Source organism: Elgaria multicarinata, chromosome 4 (genome assembly GCF_023053635.1).
Source record: "Elgaria multicarinata webbii isolate HBS135686 ecotype San Diego chromosome 4, rElgMul1.1.pri, whole genome shotgun sequence".
NCBI classification, from domain to species: domain Eukaryota; kingdom Metazoa; phylum Chordata; class Lepidosauria; order Squamata; family Anguidae; genus Elgaria; species Elgaria multicarinata.
Window position 1 is genome coordinate 14841190 of NC_086174.1, and position 20702 is coordinate 14861891.

The 20702-nt window shown below is 43.4% G+C and overlaps 1 protein-coding gene across 2 annotated transcripts in view; it reads right to left on the bottom strand.

Annotated features, from left to right (window-relative positions):
* SPTBN1 (spectrin beta, non-erythrocytic 1) overlaps nt 1-20702 on the bottom strand; it is a 252252-nt gene that overhangs the window by 91897 nt on the left and 139653 nt on the right. For both annotated transcript variants that reach the window (XM_063123818.1, XM_063123819.1), the window contains one exon: nt 5530-5681. In XM_063123818.1, coding sequence (XP_062979888.1) covers nt 5530-5681 — 152 coding nt within the window. The remainder of the gene's footprint in view (nt 1-5529; nt 5682-20702) is intronic.

Here is a 20702-nt window from a genome sequence, read left to right on the forward strand (position 1 = left end):
ATTCCATAAAATGATATTTCCCTGAGTTTCAAGGTGCAAAATATAAAGCTAGATATATATTGCTGATACAGTTTCTTTTTAAAGCAGATTAACTATGAGCCCTAATCTTCTCTTCCAACTTCCTAAGAAATAGGGATATCTATGGGGGAAAATGTGGCTACAACCTAATCTGGAAGATACGTTTAAGAAAAATAGTGGAAAGTTCTCATTTTGTCCGTCAGTGCCTATCAGAAAGATTCCACGAGGAGTACAATTTAGACTTGTCTTCCCCAACTTGGGTGTCCTTCAGATGTGTTAAGAAGACATCTTAGTCCATGAAGGGTGGCAGTGTGGTCCAGCAAGTCTGGCCAGCACTCTACATACATGAATTAGCACCCTTGGATACATCTCGGAATCTTCTGGAATGTGCAGGGCTTCTGTGGCAGAGACGTTGATGCGGAAAAGGTCCCCTGACAGTAGCTCAAAAAACATTATTATACACAGCTATTTACAAAGTGTTGCATTTAAGAACTCATCTGGTCGCCAAAGGCGACCGGGAAATCTATACAGGTAAATGGGTAGGATTGAGTGCTCAGTCTTTCCTCTGCCAGCCGCTGTGCTGTTTCTCTGCTGCTACTGCTGCTACCTTGGGCTTGATCTTTGAAACAACATATGTTCATGAAGAACAGAATGGACAAGTTTTGAATATGGAGATGTACCGTGTTCCAGTGGGTAGAGAGTAGAATGGGCCGGAACTTGGAAAGTTGATTCAATTCCTTGCTTGGTTATTGGATTAATAATGACCTACTCTACAGGCTTACAGAGAGACGCTCACTAATATAAATAATAATAAACACATTTCCTCCTCTTCCAATCCTTTAAATGAGATTTCTAAACTGCGGAAGTTGGATGAGGAGGCTGGACAGCGAGGAGGAATGCAAGCTGGCTTCCTTGCTGACTGTTTTTATGTTTGCTTAAGAATTTCAGTTATGTGCTGGGCACACAGAAGCAAGGCAACCTTAATTCCTTCTAATCTTCCCCCCTTAGTGAAGTAAAGGGCAAAACTTCACCAGAGAAGATCTGTTTATGTGCGCTGACCTTTGGGCTTTCAGAAATTATAAAGAAATTATTGTTAAGGGACTGAATGGCTGAAGAGCATTTTTATATAACAGAGTTGTGTGTGTGTGTGTGCTTTCTTTTGCTCAGGAGTGGAAGGAACACAAAGTGCTCTAGCCTCTTCATGCTGACCAGATCCTTTCCCCCTTTGCAAGCAGGGAAATAATATGTTCTGTTGTGACTTTTAAATTACCTGGCCGACTGACCTTAAGGGGCTAGCCTCTTGACTTAAAAACTTGCTTATTTCTCGTAATATATCTGTAGGTTGAAAGTGGTCTCCCTCAAGGTCCTCTTAGACAACAAGTAAAAAGACAGTGTGCCAAGAAATGCCTTTCAGAAATAATGAAGATAAATTTTACTGAATCGGTAAATAGATTTTAATATAAATAAAGTAAGAAGTGATGCATAGGCGAACACTTCCTTCAGGAATCCACAGTACTCTCAACAGTAATGAACCCAAGAAGCCATATTTAAGGCATCTGCAACAGTGTATTTCCTGTCATACAGCTGATGAAGTAGGATCTTGCCTACACAAGCATATGCCACAGCATAGACTTTAAAGTATCACAAGATTCTTTGTTGTTTTTGCTCTAACAACCCCCACTTGCATTCGGAAAACATGTTGAGGAGGAGCCAGAGAATTGTTTAATAGGAACATTTTTGTGCAAGGGTGGGCAGAAGGTAGATCTCCAGATGTTTCCAACTCCTAGAAGGCCCTGCCAGCAAGGCCACTGGTCAGGAATGCTGGGAATTGAAGTCCAAAATATCGGAAACCTACTTTATGCCAACCTCTGTGGAAACACTAGGATTGTGAACTGCAAAAGCAGCTCTGGATTCATAGAGTGACCATATGGAAAGGAGGACAGGGCTCCTGTATCTTTAACTGTTGTGCTGAAAAGGGAATTTCAGCAGGTGTAATTTGTATGCATGCAGCCCCTGGTGAAATTCCCTCTTCATCACAACACTTAAAGTTGCAGGAGCTATACTAATGTGATCAGATACAAAAGAGGGCAGGGCTCCTGCAGCTTTAACAGTTGAGGTGAAGAGGTAATTTCACCAGGTGCTGCATGCCTACAAAGGACTCCTGCTGAAATTCCCCTTTCTATACAACTGTTAAAGATACAGGATCCCTGTCCTCCTTTCCATATGGTCACCCTACTCTGGAACCTTTTCCAATTGTGTGGCTTATTATTTATTTATTTATTTATTTATTACATTTCTATACTGCCTAATAGCCGGAGCTCTCTCAGATTCACCCATTCTGGGGTTCTAAGGACACAAGGCCTTGACCATTTTGTGGCTGCCACCCTAGACATATTTACAAACAAGATAATAAGGCATTGGAAATGGCCCTTAGTGTCGGCTTATCTAAACTCTGGATTGTGACATCTTGGAGGAAGCCCTTGGCTTCAGACTTGATAATACTGTATTAGTATGGCATTGGGTTCTCCATTTAATTCAAAATTAATATTAGTATGTGCATAGAGGAAACATATGCAAAAGAGACTCAGCAAACGGTATTAGAAAGCTAATCCAGCTAACATACTTTAGAATGCATGTCATTATCTCAAGGTTTTTACAAACCTCCTTATCTGGTTGTTTGTGGAAGGCATGCTAGTATGTGCTCTTTAAATGCAGATCACTAAAGTCATTCTAAGGATCAGGCAACCAAGCTAAGAAACATCTCCTGTATAAATTAAGCCATGATTCCAGCTGGACATCAGGAAAATAAAGGAAGCCAGATTCCAGCAGGACATCAGGAAAAACTTCCTGACTGTTAGAGCAGTACGACAATGGAATCAGTTACCTAGGGAGGTTGTGGGCTCTCCCACGCTAGAGGCCTTCAAGAGGCAGCTGGACAATCATCTGTCAGGGATGCTTTAGGGTGGATTCCTGCACTGAGCAGGGGGTTGGACTCGATGGCCTTATAGGTCCCTTCCAACTCTGCTATTCTATGATTCTATGATGCTCCTAAAAGTCTCACAGATATAAGTTGCTCAGGGAAGCCCAATGCATTTAGTAAACAGTTGGCAATATTATTGTATACGAAATAAAATCAGGTGAAATTTTGGCTGCTGGAGCTCAAAGCAGGGAGCTCAAAGCTGGTCCTAGTTCCATATCTGTTGACCCAGTGCAGTGTTTCAGTGCCTCCCATCCCACAGTCCAGATATGCAGAGTTCTTTTGCAGAGTGGGGCAAACATGGAATAAATGTAAGTTGTTTCATTCACACATAGCTGTCTTCCACTGAATATAGCGTTGTCCCAGGAACAAAAAGGGACCTCCCGTTCCCTGGGGCAATTCCCCCCTCCTTTCTGTTTTACACTGAAGGGTGCAGCTAGAAGCCGTGAATGCTAAACGCTTTCATAGGCCTTTGATTCTCACTGCTCTGCTGGGACAGCACTGGAGAAAATGACAATGCTGCCCCAGTTATATTATGAAAAGCACTTCAGGCATAGTTATGTGTAACCCATTTCTTCTCCTGACAAAAATAAAACGAGATGATTCTTTTCTCATCATGTGTACAGAGCCCCAGTGGGTACAGAAGAACCCATCCGGACCAAATCAAGGATTTTTGCTCGCCCACCGTCTTGGTTTGTATTCAATATTACTCCTACTTAGAGTAGATCCATTAAAATGAATGGGGCTTAGGTTAGACTAACATTAGTCTCCAACAGTGGACAACCTGTGCATGAATTTGAACGTAATACAGAGCTCACTTGATCCTGTATCGTTTCTGAGTGGTGAAACTATCATGGCTGATAACTTTGCTCATAAGAAACTGAACTCTGAAGATCTGGAACTTTTTAAAAAAGGTGTTTAGGGGACAAAGCAAAAATGTACTTTGACAAAAAAAAGCTGGTTTCTGGAACATAGGGAAGGTACACTGAAAGAATACTGATGCCTTAATTAGTGTTTGAAAATGTGTATCACCAGGTCCCTGTGGCATTACACATCATATAACTCTTTTTGTTCCTATAATTATTTTTCTCAGGTACTAATGATGAAGGGTGGGAAAGAAAGAATGTGCTTTCCCACGGCTAAGTTATAAAAGGAACTGCTTGGCTACTTTTTCCAAATTTTTATGAAGTACTTTGGCGCACCTTGTTTTTATTTCACTTTTTAAATTATACTTCTGGCTGGAACAAAGATTAAGAAACACTTCACCTACCCTTCCATTGTTGTTGTTATTAATGTTATTATTTATTACATTTATATACCGCCCCATAGCCAAAGCTCTCTGGGCGGTTTACAAAAGTTAAAAAAAAATAAAACCATAAAAAGCATAAAATACAAACAAAAACAGTCAATATCCATTTAAAAACAACTATTCTGGGGTCAGTTTAAAAAACTCAGCACATGCTGTTAAATGCTGTTAAATGCCTGGGAGAAAAGTCTTGATCTGGCGCCGAAAAGACAACAATGTTGGCGCCAGGCGAGCCTCGTTGGGGAGACCATTCCACAATTGAGGGGTCACCACTGAAAAGGCCCTCTCCCTTGTTGCCATTCTCCGAGCTTCCCTCGGGGTAAGCACCCGGAGGAGGACCTTAGATGTTGAGCGTAGTGAACAGTGTAACACAGTGAGGAAGAATCCTATGGTCATGGGAGAGTGCCCAAGGGATTGCTCGGAAAAACCATTCCGAGGTCAGAGACCCCGGAAAAGGGAGTCACACATCCCCTCCCCCCCTGCACTGACCTGTTCCTTCACAGCCGATGCAGGGAAAAAAACACTGGCTGACCTCTGAGGTCAGAAAAGTGACTGAGGAGGAGGAAAGGGGGGCATTTTGGTGGGCGGAGAGATGAGGAGACCATAGAGACCAGGATATGAGATATCCTGAGCCTCCTCCAGCCTCCTCCCCTTCCCCTCCAAAATTTCCTTGCTAGACAGGCTGAAAAAATCACCAATGGAGGATCGCCAACTTCAGCCCTGCAAGGCACAGGATTCTCGGAAGCCTCCAAATTCAAAGGCTTCCAAGCAGCGAGGGCAAATCAATAGGATTGCATCCTAAATGATACCTGTTACACAACAAGGGAGGACAGGGTGAGGGAAAGTACTCCCAGATTCTACACAGATACCTTTCCCCTCATTTCCCAACGATCCATCGTTTCTTAAGCCTTTACCCTCAATAGCTGTTCGTCCTGCACAAGCCTCGCCCTCCTGCTTTTTAAAAACCTGGTCCAAGCTCATAAGCCACTGGACATGGTTCAAAACATAGAAAAACATGAGAATAAGAACAATTTGCATTTCTCAATCACACTGAACAAATTAAACATTTTGAAAACATGAGTGGAATTCAAACATTAAATTTCCTCATAACCGCATCAGATATCTCAAGAGTGTGATCCAGAAAGCTGTGATTTATTTATTTTTTAAATGCAACAAGGTTAGTCTTAGAATTGGAATAGCATAAGGAATATTTGGAACAAGAACTTACAAGTCTCTCTCCAGAAAGAACTTCCAACAGTTTGATAAGCATCCGTCCATCACGAAGGTCGGTGTACAAGTCTGTGATTCTACAGGATACACGTGCCAGGTGAGAGTTAACCCACTTAGTGAATGTCTTCTTCTGGACGGCCTCTCGTTCATCTGGTGAAGAAGAGAAAATAACGCAGGAGGATTTAGCTGTAAGAAATCTCATCTGAGACGCAAGACAAGAGCACCTTGATACAGTGGAGGCTGGTGGATCCGAAGTCAGCGAGGAGGTGAATCCGCTCCTCATTGCAGTCAGAACTCTGAAGTAAATTATCCAAGGTGTTTCCACACCTTCATGGCTCCTTTAGAAATCCGACTGAAAACCCAGAGAGGATTCACCACCCCACTGATATCGGAGCCACCAATCTCCACTGCCTTGAACACATGACATGACCTTATACTGAGCCACACTACTGGTCTGCTTAGCCCAGGGGCGGATCCGCACGTCGGCCCCAGAGCGCATTTATGCGACCCCAGGGCACCCCGAAAACGATAGTCTGTACTTGCCTGTAAAAAGAAACGAGGAAGAGACGACGACGATGACGCTGCCGACGCCACCCAGCTTCCTGCTCCCCGGCCGGCTTGGAGAGCTCTTTTTGAAGAAGGCAGGGTAGAGAGCTTTTTCCGCTCTCCACCCAGCTCTCCATCCCAGCCGGGGAGCAGGAAGTTGGGTGGCGTCGGCGGCGTCATCGTCGTCGTCTCTTCCTTGTTTCTTTTTACAGGCAAGTACAGACTATCGTTTTCGGGGTGCCCTGGGGTCGCATAAATGCGCTCTGGGGCCAACATGCGGATCCGCCCCAGTACTGTCTATTCTGGTTGGCAACAGCTCGTCAAGGGTCTATCCTGGCCTTGTGACCTGATATTTATTTATCTGGAGGTACCAGGGTTTGAACTTGACTTGAGTCTTCATGAAAGTCAAGTGCTTTGCCACTGAGCTATGGCCCTGTCTTGCTTCACAGAACCATTACATCCACCAGTATAGGAGGGGGAGCAGCACGTAGGACATTCCTTATCTCTGATCACAAATCAGAGATAAGAAAGGAATTCCTTTTCCTATCTTCTCTCCAGGCCTCCAGTAGCCTCCAGGCTGGTTTAGGCCCACAGGATGGAGGTTCTTCACCCCTATCTTAAATAAATTCCCAGGTACAATACCCACACATACTGGTTACGTGTCTGTCATTTCAGTTTTACTTGGCTGCCTCCCAGCTATAATGGAGTACCTGAATCCTTTCTAGTTAAGATCTATAGGATGAGCCCTGTTCAACATGCCATCATAAGGAATGAATATTTCATTGGCAGCCACACGAAGCAGTGCCTTTTCATTAATATTCTCAAAGCTCTAGAACAAGCTTTGTAACGTGATATATCATTGGAAAGGCTCTGACAACTGCCCTTATGGGTTCAAAGAAGATGCGAGAGGGTTGTGGGGCCACATGGCCCAGCCCTTGCATCTACTACATCCTGCAGCCACAGGCCACCATTATCTACGAAGTTGATGCATGCCACTAAGGGCCTGACACATGTACCAATGTGCGCATGGAGGGCTTCACCTAAGGGGCAATCCTGAGCAAGTCAGGAGCCCCCGTTGCATGGAGGATCATCTGAATCCCCCCATTATATTTCAAGTTCAGAATTAAGGGGTCTCTATAAAAACCCATCTTTTAAAACAAGGCTTTGATTATGAAAACCAACAGTGCTGTTTGTTGACTTGTGTTTTTTCAATGCTTTCTGATTTTACTGGGCTTTATGTTTGAGATATAAGACCTGTTTTCGTAGATTTTAGTTTTGTCTGTGTGCTGCTTTGAGATCTGGACAGCGTAGGATAGAAATATTATTGGTGAACACAATGGCCATGAAAAATAGTACTGATGAGATCCTCTGCTCTCTACCATAGACTCCTTGAAACCGATGTGCCTGTAAGTTACAATACAGGTTGCAAAGGCCTAAACAGATGTTGTATTCAGTTTAGATTGAATCTTGGGGCCAAACTACATATTACACTAATTTGCATGGCGTGCAGCTTAGAGCTGTCTTACTTTTTGCTTTCACGTAAGTGCTCATGACCCCAATCCAGATCAGGACCATGGCACAGCAGAAAGGGGGGGTGGTGGTTAAAGAGTTTTTGGTTATTGGGAACTATAAAACTTTAATAAAATATTAATATTAACAACAACAGCAGCAGCAGCAGAATAAGAAGAGGCTTCTTCCTCACCCATTTCCTCCCAAAATCTCACTCCCCATGGGAAAAAAGTCTTGACTGACTCCAATGGAGATTATGCCCCCTCTCCCTGCACAGGAAGTGTATGTTGGCTGGAAACTTTAAACCTCCCATACTAGAGTGCTGTGGTCCTGATCCAAATTGCGACCACGTGTACTTGCACTAGAGTAGAAAGCAAGACAAGCCTCAGCTACACAGGCTATACAATTAGCGCAACGTATAGTTTGACTCTTGCTTTTCAAATGAAAGCTAGTATGTCATTTACTCCACACTCCATCAGCTAATTTCAGAATTTAAGACAGCATTCCCCAGCCTGGTGTCATTCAGAAGTATGGGAGTTGTAGTCCCAACACATTTGGAGAGCTCCAGGTTGGGGGAAGCTGATGCAAACCAAAGAAACATCATGGTATCAGTGAGATGCAACCTTTGACATAAGAGAGTTTTTGCCCATTGCTGCTTCAGGTCTTGTAAGTGAAAGGTGATACAGGGGGAGAGGGTGGTGGAGAGAAATCACTTAATGGTTATGTATTGTTCTAAAGCCATATTAGGCTTGCTGTTAGTCTGGTTTTACAGAAAGCCATAGGCAAACAAAGCCCGTCTCTGGCTCAGGCCTCAAGAGTCCTTTCACAACTATTTGGACAGCCAATTGTTTTGCAACACACTGTTGGTTTGCTGTTGCACATTAGTTACCACTCCAAAGAAGCCACCAGCTGACCACGCAATGATCTTTAACTAAAATGCACGCACAGGCATATGCACACACACTAACTTTTGTCAGACAGTTGTGGAGAGGAGCCATAATGGCTCAGTGGCACAGCTCATCTTTGCATGCAGATGATCCCAGGTTTTAATCCATGGCATGTCCAGTCAAAAGAATCTTGGGTAGCAGGTTTGGAAAACATCCCTGCTTGAAATCCCAGAGAGTCACTGCTTATCAGAGTACAGAAGGGGTTTCCAATGCGATGCCCATGGGCGCCACGGCTCCCACAGGCATCTCCAAGGGTGCTCATGAAGCTCTCTGGTCCCTGCCCTCTTTTAATAAATACCTTGGCTTGCAAAATGTTAGGGCAGTCTTCTTTCCCTACCTTTCTAGCCTCACTATTTCTTCCCCACCACACACACACACACAACTTTAGCTCACTGTGGGCTCATCTACACCTGCACCCCTGTGGGGAGGGACTATCACAGAGTTTTCCACTTCCAGGATTGTCCCTTAGGGGCCACACGCCAATGAGTTGCCCCGGAAATAAACAGGGATGTTCCGGGGCGCCATTTTTTTTAAAAAAAAGAGGAGACATTTGCACAATTGCACGGGCGTGATCCTGCGCAAAGGTGAGTTTAAAAAACAACAACAACCTACAACAAACTTGGCACTAGAAGACGCTGAGCGTCATCCCAAAGATGGCAAAAATGCTCTCCCCCTCACCCCTCGCCTCCCCCTGCACAGCTCCGTGCCTGTTTCCTGAGCCCTGCTACTTGTGGGGAAGATGGAGGACCTTGAGAGGGAAAGCCACACCGCCCATGGAGCTCAGGATTATTATTATTATTATTATTATTATTATTATTATTATTTATTATTATTATTATTATTATTGAGATGGTGGTGGTGGTGGGGAAATGGGAAAAAAGCAGTCCCAGCTATCCTGGGAGAACTGAGGGCTGGTCCCCAGTTCACTCCGGGATCAGCTGCGTGTCATTTGGACGTGCAGGGACGTCGTCGTGACCACCCTGGGATAAGTGGCAGGTGTAGATTAGGCCAGCTTCTTCCCCTCTTAGCCTTACTCTTTCTCTACCCTTTGCCTTGCTGTTTTCCCCTCCCCCCAGCTTCTAGCCTCACTATTTCAATTCCACACCTCTGTTTAGCTCATTTTTTACTAGCCAGGCCCCCACGGCAGTCATTATGTGACTAACCCTAATCTCCTATGGGATCCATTTCGGGGACCCTTGGAGTAGACAGTGTCCAACTTGGTATATAAAGCAATATCCCAAGGCCTGAACCAACCTTGGATGCAATCAAGATTAAAATGCAACCAACCAACTAAATGAACCAGAGACTCTAGTCAACCCAGTGTATTTTAAGAGCTTTAGTGGTCACTTCCCTTTGTTAAAGACTTCGTAACCATGGTAGTAATATTATCAATATAGGACAGTCACACTTCTGGGGAAGCAAAGGGGTTTGTATAGAGTTGCCATTCAGAGAGGTGGATTTATTTATTAAATTTATATATTTATTTATTAAATTTATATACCGCCCCATAGCCGAAGCTCTCTGGCGGTTTACAAAAGTTAAAAACAGTGGACATTAAAAAAAAGTATATAAAATTTAAAACCATCAAAAACTATAAAAACAACAGTATAAAACAGTATCCATTTTAAACAACAACAGTTCTGGGGTCCATTAAAAAACAAACAAATTTAGCATATGTTGTTAAATGCTGTTAAATGCCTGGGAGAAGAGAAAGGTCTTAACCTGGCGCCGAAAAGATAACAATATTGGCGCCAGGCGAGCCTCATCGGGGAATCATTCCATAATTGGGGGGGCACCACTGAAAAGGCCCTCTACCTTGTTGCCATCCTCCGAGTAGTAGGCACTCGGAGGAGGACCTTAGATGTTGAGCGCAGTGTACGGGTAGATTCATTGTTCCTGGATTCTAGCCATGCCACTCAGGGAACTCGTCAGCCTGGATTCTTTGTTTTCATTATAAACATAACTTTATGACTGAGCCAGTAAACCAGAATCTGAGCTATACCACTTCAGACTGCATGTGTGTGTATGTGTGTGTGTGTGTACACTCACTTTACTGAATGATCCTCCATACAACAATACTTCCCCTGCACATAGCAACCTAGATGCCAAAAAAGTGGCCTTCTCCTTAGCTCTACTCGTGCGTTCTCCTCCACACCATTAACCTCAGATGGAGGAAAAGAGCAGAGCTGTGCCCACTGGCCGCACACCTGTTATTGGACTCCCTGCTACTACTACTACTCCCACTGTCCAGAAGTTGGATGAAGGTCTAAAAAGCTGTGCCTGGTCTAATGACAAGAACCCCACCCCCATGACTGGATTGAGAACCATGAAACATGAGGATTTGGGCAGGAACGGAGCCAACAGGCACTATGTCCTCCATGTGACATTAAATTTATCAACTGACCTAGAATGCACTAATAAGGCTCTTGAAGAGCATTCAATCACAAGCGGCCTTACCTATCAAGAGTAGTCTTGATTGGGCGACTACCAAGGGCACTCGCCCATGAGGGTCCCACTAACAAGAGCCCCCTGGAGTTGCTCCTCCTCTTCACCCTTGCATCCTGCTTGTGTACCTACTTCCCACTCTGGTCCGGACAATGGTGGTGATGACCAGGAGGACAAGCAGGTGCCACGGCCTACTGGCTCACTGGCTCTCGGCCTCTCAAACCAGCAAGTGGTAGCAAGGAGGAGAAAGAGGAGGAGGAGCAATAGCAGCTGGTGGCAATGGCGGTGAGAAGGGTGTCTTGCCCGAAGTCCATCAAAAACGTATATGGGGTTGAACTATAAGGCAAGTAAAAAAAAAAAAGTAGCAGAACCACAAAGCAGTGGTAGGGGGAAGAGAAGAGAAAAAGCCTCCGACCGGCACACAAAAATAATAAATCTATCTTTCAAAAATTATTTCTAGGCCACTTTAAGGGTGGAATAATGTTTTGCATGTACATGTAAATTGCCCACTTTGTTTCAATAAAATAAACACTTAAATAAATATATTCCTAGGAGCACTGTAGTTTAATACGATATAATGAACATTAACACTATAATTCATACAAAATACAGAAATTGATGATTAATGGTCTGAACTCAGCTGAAGAATATACGTTATGCTACCACAATGGAGCTTACTTCAGAGTAGACACGTATAAGACTGCCCTGGTAGTGACTTGTTTCAGTCACTACCAGGGCAGTTTTCGTGCTAATATTTTATTTATGCTGTTAATTTCCAGTGATCCCGAAACTGTTGTCATTAAAACACTTTGACACATGTTAATAACTTCCATTATTTTTGGAGTTTTCGGGTTAATGCTTTGCCTCTCTTCTTCTCCCCAACACCCCCCACCCCGGAATCACACAGGTGTATCTCTCAGCCTTTGGGAGGTCTCGGGAGTGACAGTTACTAAGTTTTCTGTCCGTTGCTAGTTAGCAACCACCCCAACCTCAATGCATACCACAGACCACAGACTTTGCTCTGTGATGCCACTTTGTTTGTTTTTGTTTAAAAAAAGAACTTCATTCTTGCTTCTATCTTAATTTTGCCTCTTGACAGCCCTATTGCAACATCAAAATGCTAAAAATTCAAGGTGAAGCTGCCAAGGCGAAACAGTTTAAGTAGCCCGACCAGGGGAAGTGGTCATTGCATTGGAAACCACAAAGCTCACTTCAGCAATGCAAAGTTGCAAAACAAAAATGAATGAGCAGGTGGAATCCTGAAACGTGCCTTGTTTATATAGGAGTATGCCATAATCCCATGGTTTGCTAAATTAGGGTGACCATATGAAAAGGACGACAGGGCTCCTGTATCTTTAACAGTTGCATAGAAAAGGGAATTTCAGCAGGTGTCATTTGTATATATGGAGAACCTGGTGAAATTCTCTCTTCATCACAACAGTTAAAGTGCAGGAGCTATACTAGAGTGACCAGATTTAAAAGAGGGAAGGGTACCTGCAGCTTTAACTGTTGCGATGAAGAGGAAATTTCACCAGGTTCTCCATATATACAAATGACACCTGCTGAAATTTCCTTTTCAATATAACTGCTAAAGATACAGGAGCCCTGTCTTCCTTTTCATATGGTCACCCTAGCTAAGTCCCTGAGCTTGGTGACGAGGGGATCTTTCTCATCCAGTTAAATAAAATAAAACTGGGATCAACCGAATAGTGCATTTACAGAGCGAACCTATGCATCTTTCTTCAAAAAATAACTCCCACCATGTTCAATCAGCCAGCAAAGAGTCAACTCCATCCAGGCTAGAACATCTAAAAGCACTTCGCTTGCAAGTCTTCATTTATTTATTTGGTACATTTAGGTAGGGTGATATGTCACTGCCTTCCAACAGTGACCAGAAAGACATATTTCAGGAAGGTTCACAAACCTCTCAAGGACATCGGAAGAGCCATACTGGATCAGACGAAAGAGTGATCTAGTCTAGCATCTTGGAAGCCTACAAGAAGGACATGAGGAAAATAGCCCTCTCTGTTATTCCCCAGCAACAGGTATCCAGAAACAGGGTACTTCTGATCTTGGAAGTAATATACAGCCATCATGATCAGTAGCCATCGATACCCTTATCCTCCCAGAATCTGACTACTTCAGTCTACCAAAACTGGTGTCTACCAGATGTTTTGGATCATAGCTGCCAGCATTCCCAACCTTTGGCCATGCTAGCTGGGGCTGATGGGAGTTAAAGTCCAAAACATCTGAAGAGCACCAAGTTGAGGAAGGCTAGTCTAATTCCTTTTTGAATCTGTTGAAGTTGGTGGTCAGCAGCACATCTTGTGGTAGCCAATTCTGCAGTTTAACCTCCATCAGCATCATTAAAAACATAAGAAGACTTGTGCTGGATCAGATCAACGCCCATCTAGTCCAGCATTCTGTTCACAGAGGGGCCAACCAGCTGCCCACGGAAACCCATAAGCAGGACATGAGTCCAACAGCACCCTCCCTCAGCAGTCAATTGGTGACAGGAGTATTATAATAGAGATCCCCCTTTGGCTATGAGTGGAAATCACGGATAGCCCCATTTACCATAAGGGCGCAATCAATAGGAAATACTCAGAGGTGTCCGATTATCCAATGCAGGGTGGAAGGAGCAATGGAGGCAAACTTCGCCTCCTCATCCTCCCATCCTGCAGATTTCGCTATAATATCAATGACTGGTTATTGATAACATCTAAGGTCCTCCTCCACGTGCCTACCCCGAGGGAAGCTCAGAGAATGGCAACAAGGGAGAGGGCCTTTTCAGTGCTCCCCCCCCCCCCCCAATTCTGGAATGATCTCCCGGACAAGGCTCGCCTGGCGCCAACATTGTTATTTTTTGGCACCAGGTCAACTTTTCTCTTCTCCCAGGCGTTTAACAGCATATGATGAGTTTTTTTAACTAACCCCAGAATTGTTTTTAAATCGATAGTGTCTGTTTTTGTTTGTATTTTATGCTTTTAAGTTTTGTATATTTCTTTTTAATGTTCACTGTTTTCAACTTCTGTAAACCGCCCAGAGAGCTTCAGCTATGGGGCGGTATATAAATGTAAATAATAATAATAATAATAATAATAATAATAATAATAGGAAGCAGCAGCAGTAGCAAGCCAGGAATGACATCTAAGCCTATGATCATCTAACAGAGTTGGACTGGTGGGTGCAAACTTCATATCTGCAGGGAAGAGGAGGGGAGAAAGAGGCCACAGTTCAGAGTTTCTGAAGATTTCTAATTAAAGCCAGAGGATATGGGTGGAGCACCAAAGCTCTGATAGATTGTAATAACATTTGTTTCCCGGGGTGGGTGGGTGTGCATTGTAGGGGGAGGGGGGAAAGGAAGGAGACAATATGAGCATCGTGAAAAGCCCATGCAGCAGGAAAAGGGAAGTGGCTCTCAAAAATTTGCATTGATAACCGAAAGTCAGACTTATCTCTAGGCAACATTAAGGAGAGAGATTTCCGCTGGACGGAAACACTGAAGGACACAATATAAAGGGCTGGTGACTTGGGATTATCGTTCAAGATTTACCAGAGGAGAGGTTTCTCCGACACACGCTTGCTAAATGAATATGCTACATTTAAACCAAGCGGAGCCCTGGGCACTTCCTGCTGAGCACCTCTTGGAATTTGAGGCCTCCAAAGCCAAACTGTGTGAAATGGGCCAAGTATTTATTAGGTTTTCACGAAAGGTATTGACAATCAAACCACCAGCCAAATTCTTTACTCTTTATGATGGAGCCGTTAGTGGATTTTAGTCATGTTTTATTTGTTTAGCATAGGGCTATTTCTCTACAAACTGAAAAGGGTTATAGTCCAATTGGCTTTGAACCGTCTTCCAGTATAACTTAACTGATGCAGAGGATAAAAGTATTGTCCTACATGTTTACTCAGCTCAGTGAGCTTCCGGAACCTGTCATCATCGTTAATCATTTATATGGCACTTTTACTGAGCAAAGTGTTTTACACTCCCTTGTTTTTCTCACCTTCCCACAACCACACAGAGGTTGGAGGTCATATTTCAGTTTTGGAGACAATGAGTGAAGTGAACAATGACTCCTTCAAAGCTACCTAGCGATCTCACGGCTGGGAGAAAGGTTGAGCCAAAGCCTTATTCTGCTTCTCTGGCTATGTTCAGATGATACAATCACTACTTAGGAAATCAAGATATGAATGAGTCTTGTGCCTGCACATTCAGCCACTTCCAAGCATTTGAGTAAACCCTGAAACCACCAATTAACCACTGCGTATCATTTTGTCTGGACTAGGAAGCTATGGTTACAAGGTTGGGAACTAGCCAGCATCTTAAACCACAATTTGAACTTAGCTTAAGATCCTGGTTTGTTCTAAAGCTGGTAATCATAGATTCCTGGTTCGGATAAAATGGGAGACTATGGTTAATTGGCAACTTCTATAGCGCATTCAGGTGTGCCATGAAGAGAAGGTAGAACGGGCTACATGTGTGGGCAAAAGGGTCATTGCCTGAACTGAGCCTCTGTCTCCCATTCCATGCTGGATATCATCCAGGCAGTTTAAAGAACAGACTACTAAAATCCTTCTGTTGGGAAAGGGAGGTGCTGGCTCAGGACATGCTTACAAATCAACTCTCCATTAAAGCTATCAAAGTGAGTGGGATTACACCAGTGTAATGTGTCCACTGATTCATTCTTGCAACACGATAAAAAGTAAGGTCAACAGTGCAAAAGAGGGACACAGGGCAAGAGTCACTTTAATGTCAAAGAGTTTCAGGAGGAAGGAAATCACTTGGGGCTCAGAGTTTGCTCAAGATAAAAAGACGTGAAAGTACGCCTCCGAATCCCACAGGCAGCTCCGCAAATTCCTGCAATTCCTGAGCCTTTTCCTTTTGAGGAGGATGCCCTTGAAAACACGCTGCCCTCCAAGGATCAACAGCTCCTGTTGCTCCTCTCCGAACAGCTGTAGATTGATGGCTCAATACAGGATCTTTAAAACAACAGCAGATACAAATGCTAGCTAGGGAATACTTTTTGCTAGCAATTGGGTCTGCAAATTAAAAAGCCTAGAATGACCCCAAAGCTGAACTTTTTATTTCATGCATAGATCAGCAGTATCCTGAAAAGTTCAAGCTTGGAAACATAGGAAGCTGCCTTGTCACGAGCCAGAACTCTCGATACCAGCCTTCCCCAACGGTCTACAATGACTGGCAACAGCTGTCAGGGGTGTCAGACTACGATATTTCCCAGCTGTACCTGAAAATGCCCTGGACTGAACCTGAGATTTCTTGCATGCAATCAACCCCTGAGCTATAGTCTTTCCCAATGGAGGCTGGTAGCTCCAATGCCAGGTGGCAGTAAATCCACCCCAGGTTTAACTCAAGACTCTAAAGGAGCTATTCAAGTTGCATATGCACTTTGGACAGCTCCTTTAGAGTTCTGACTGAAACCCGGAGTGGATTTCCTGCCCCTCCAGCATTGGAGCCACTAGCCTCCATTAGTCCTTCACCTTTTATTTTTATTTCTGGGATGTCTCCGATGATATATACCAATGAGAGGAAATTCCAACCTCCGGGGGGGGGGGGGCACTCTGTCAATGACCTTAAGGTGGCCATTCTTGAACAAAGGAATTTTAAAGACCGATATCAACTCAAAATTGCTGAAATACTATTCATCAAGACATTCCACGCTATTTCCTCTGGTTTTAATTGGGACAGAGTGTTTAAATGAAAAAAATCACATTACATAGTTAATCAGCTCACCGTCGCAATGATGTCTTATCACCCAGCACTGTGGTGTAATGGTTAGAGTGTTGGACTGGGACTCAGGAGATCCAGGTTCCAGTCCCTACTAGGCCATTAACTGTTTTAATTTTTTTACAGCTTTTAAATTATATATTGTTTTAACCTGATTCATGGTTTAATTTGTTTTTAGCTGTGTATATTTATTGTTTTATACTGTATGCTTTTATCTGTACGCTGCCATGAGATCCTAATGATATAGGGTTTAAATAAATGTTTTAAATAAATAAATAAATGAAGCTCACTGGGTGACTTTGGGCCGGTCCCTGACACTTTCAGCCTAACCTACCTCACAGGGTTGTTGTTGTGAGGATAAAGAGAAAGGAGGATTATGTAAGCCACTTTGGGTTCCTTGCAAGAGGAAAACAGCAGGATACAAATCTAATAAATAAATAACAATGTTTTGTGACTGACAATTATTAAGGTAATCATCACTGTGCTTTTTACACTCCAATTCCCTTTGACAACCCAGTTTATAGCTCTCTCCTGCTCCAGACTATATAAATCTGCCAATTTGAGGTTAACAGTTCACACAACTGTTGAACTGGACAGTGTCTATGAAAGCTTATGCCAGAATAAATATATTCGTCTTTAAGTTGCCATAAGGCTCCTCATTGCTTGCAACAGACTAACATGGCTACCTCTCTGGAAATCAGGACACACAATTTTTTCTTTGTGAAGGGAGGTTAGGGTTCTCCCCTTCTTATGGTGGAGCATTCAAAATATGACAAACCCCATTTGCAGCCTGAAGTGGTACAGTCCAGGGAAAACTTTACCACTTGATTGTATAAACTGACCCTTGGTAACCAAAGACAGAATGGAAATTCAAAACTCGGTTCAAAGCTCGAGAGAGGTTTTGACAACTGAACAACAAACTAAACAATCTCAGTGTTTATAGTAAAAGGAAGTACCACCCTTCCTGGGCTGAGGACTCACCCATATACAATACATAGATTAATGCCACCCGTAGTTATGTCTGGGAGGGCAGGGGGGGACAGGTTGGGGGGTGGGTAGAGAGTAGCTCCCTTGATTTGTTTATTAAAAAAATACAACTCATATTCAATCTTCAGTCTGTGAGCCACATCAGAAGAAAAACAGGCAACATTTTGCCCATGTGGTACAATTTGGGGAGCACTAAATTACAGTGTGGAGTTTCAAAGGGAAGCAGGGTACTTTAGGAAGACCCACATCGTCAGCCAGGGCTCAGCTGTAAGGTGGGCTTGTAATGCCTTTATATTGCCTGCTGATTTTAAACAGTAATTTATATAATCTCAGCTTTCAAGAATGTTAATCAGCCCCAAGCTTTCTGCCTACAGCAAATAAATTCAAATGCTACGGGTGATGGCTGGCTGAATATTCAAATAGTAAGACTTTTTAGGGAATTACAGCCCTCTCCAGACTGAAGTCAACAAGAATAGCAGGGCTGCCCCAGAGTTACCAGCTTGAAGATTGCAGCTTAGAAATCCTTTACAGGAAGGATTCCCCAATGTGGCGGTATCCAGATGTGTTGGGACTACAACTCCCATAATAGAGTTGCACTCCAACACATCTGGAGGCCACCGTGTTGGGTAAGGCTGCTTTATAGGAATGCCCTCACACTAGTATAGCTCCTGCAGCTTTAGTTGTTGTGATGAAGAAGGAATTTCACCAGGGCCTGCACACATACAAATGGCACCTGCTGAAATTCCCTTTTTCTGTACAACTGTTGAAGATACAGGAGCCCTGTCCTCCTTTCCATATGGTGTATGGAAAGGACTGTTAAAGATAACTGTTAAAGATACAGGAGCTCTGTCCTCCTTTCCCCTCAATCTTCTCTTCTCCAGGCTAAACATGCCCAGTTCTTTCAGTCTCTCTTCATAGGGCTTTGTTTGAGAGACTAACAAAGCCCTATGAAGAGAGACTGAAAGAATTGGGCATGTTTAGCCTGGAGAAGAGAAGATTGAGGGGAGACATGATAGCACTCTTCAAATACTTAAAAGGTTGTCACACAGAGGAGGGCCAGGATCTCTTCTCGATCCTCCCAGAGTGCAGGACACGGAATAACGGGCTCAAGTTAAAGGAAGCCAGATTCCAGCTGGACATCAGGAAAAATTTCCTGACTGTTAGAGCAGTACGACAATGGAATCAGTTGCCTGGTAAGATTGTGGCCTTTCCCACACTAGAGGCCTTCAAGAGGCAGCTGGAGAATCATTTGTCAGGATGCTTTAGGGTGGATTCCTGCATTGAGCAGGGGGTTGGACTCGATGGCCTTGTAGGCCCCTTCCAACTGTGCTATTCTATGATAGCAAAATCCCCTCTGTTCCCTTCTTGCCCTGCCTGGCAGGGTACAAGATAGGTGAAGGCCTCCAGATTTGGAATCCTCTGTATATTGAGAGTGCAATCCATAGGATCACACTTAAAACACACACACACGACACATGTGCAGGGGGTGCAGTGAAGACAAGAAAGTTGTGCATTATATTGAAACTCTAAACCCCATGACCCTGGAGATCCAGCTCAGCTTTTTCACTGGCATGCGAGGCTTTCACCAGGAAGTGTCCCACACGTTCACACTTAAGGACTAGAAACGCTTTTAAGAAGAAGAAAATGCAAGGTTCTCGGCTCACTGATTTCTGGTCTCATTGCAGGCTCCTGCATTTGTACCACGTGATTGCAGGTTCCCGTAATACACACAGTGGAGGTGGCTCACGGTTGTTGCTATTTAGCAATAGGAAACATAGGCCTCATCTACACCAAGCAGGATATTGCACGATGAAAGCAGTATGAGAGTGGTATATAAAAGGCAGGAGCCACACCAAGCAGGATGCAGTGGTATGAAAGCAGTATAGTGTATGTGCCAATGGGCCCCAAGAGTTGTCAGTGCACTTCAATACTGCTATAAAGCAGTAGTATGGCTCCTGCCTTTTATATACCGCTTTCATAGTGTAATATCCTGCTTGGTGTAGATGAGGCCATAGGCTGAGGGGAAAGCACTTTGCCAATGACAGGCCAGTGATCCGACAGCAGATCTGGGTTTAGCACACAAACCTCCCTGACCAAACGAGGGCTTTGAATTTTTTTTAAAAAAAAAAAAAGAGGGAAAAGCTTTAGGATTTAATCAGTGTCCAAAACAATTCTGTTCCTTCCTCTTTGATTCTGCTTAAGCCTCACAAAGATGATAAAGAGTTACATAAAAAGAAACTGCAAACAGTCCTCTAAATTACCAATAGTAGCTGCCAGGGTACAGTTTTTTTAAAAAACAAAACATTTATCTTTTGTGCTGGTTGTTTGATGCCCTGATATAGCAGGAGGGCATGAGAAAATCAGCCATCTGGGAGAGGCACTGAAGCCTCAAATATAAATATACGCAATATAAAAGTCATCCGAGGTTATCTCTTTAAAGGAATTTTTTTAAAAGCAGCTATTTTTATTCAAAAATTAGGACTACATCAAATATCTAAGCAGTTTTACAGCGGAATCTGCTGTGAACTTTGTGACTCCCTTTCTAGATTAAATTGTTCAATCAAATTGCCAAGTCATTTAACCATGTTACAGTGCCCTGCTACATCTATGGTGGGCTACAAATTAAACACCACTTACTACCAGGAGTTACAAGCTGCAAAAGTTAATTACACATTATGTAAATATTTCCTCTTGTTCCTCCCCCACCCCCAGAACCTAACTACCAATTGATTTCAACTTGCTCAAGGATGCTCAGCATTGCTGAGGTATGATTTGAAACCAGAGTTATATCTGCCTGGCTACTTCCAAAATTTCCAGTTTATAGCTTTTAAAAAAGCAGAACATGCAATATCTGAAAAAGACAGGACAGGTACCATTTTCTCCACTGCCATCACTCTCATACCACTATCAGAATAATGACCATGCAGGTTGTGGCTGAGTTCGGATGACACGCCTGGTTGTTTTCCATTTTGTTACTATTACACC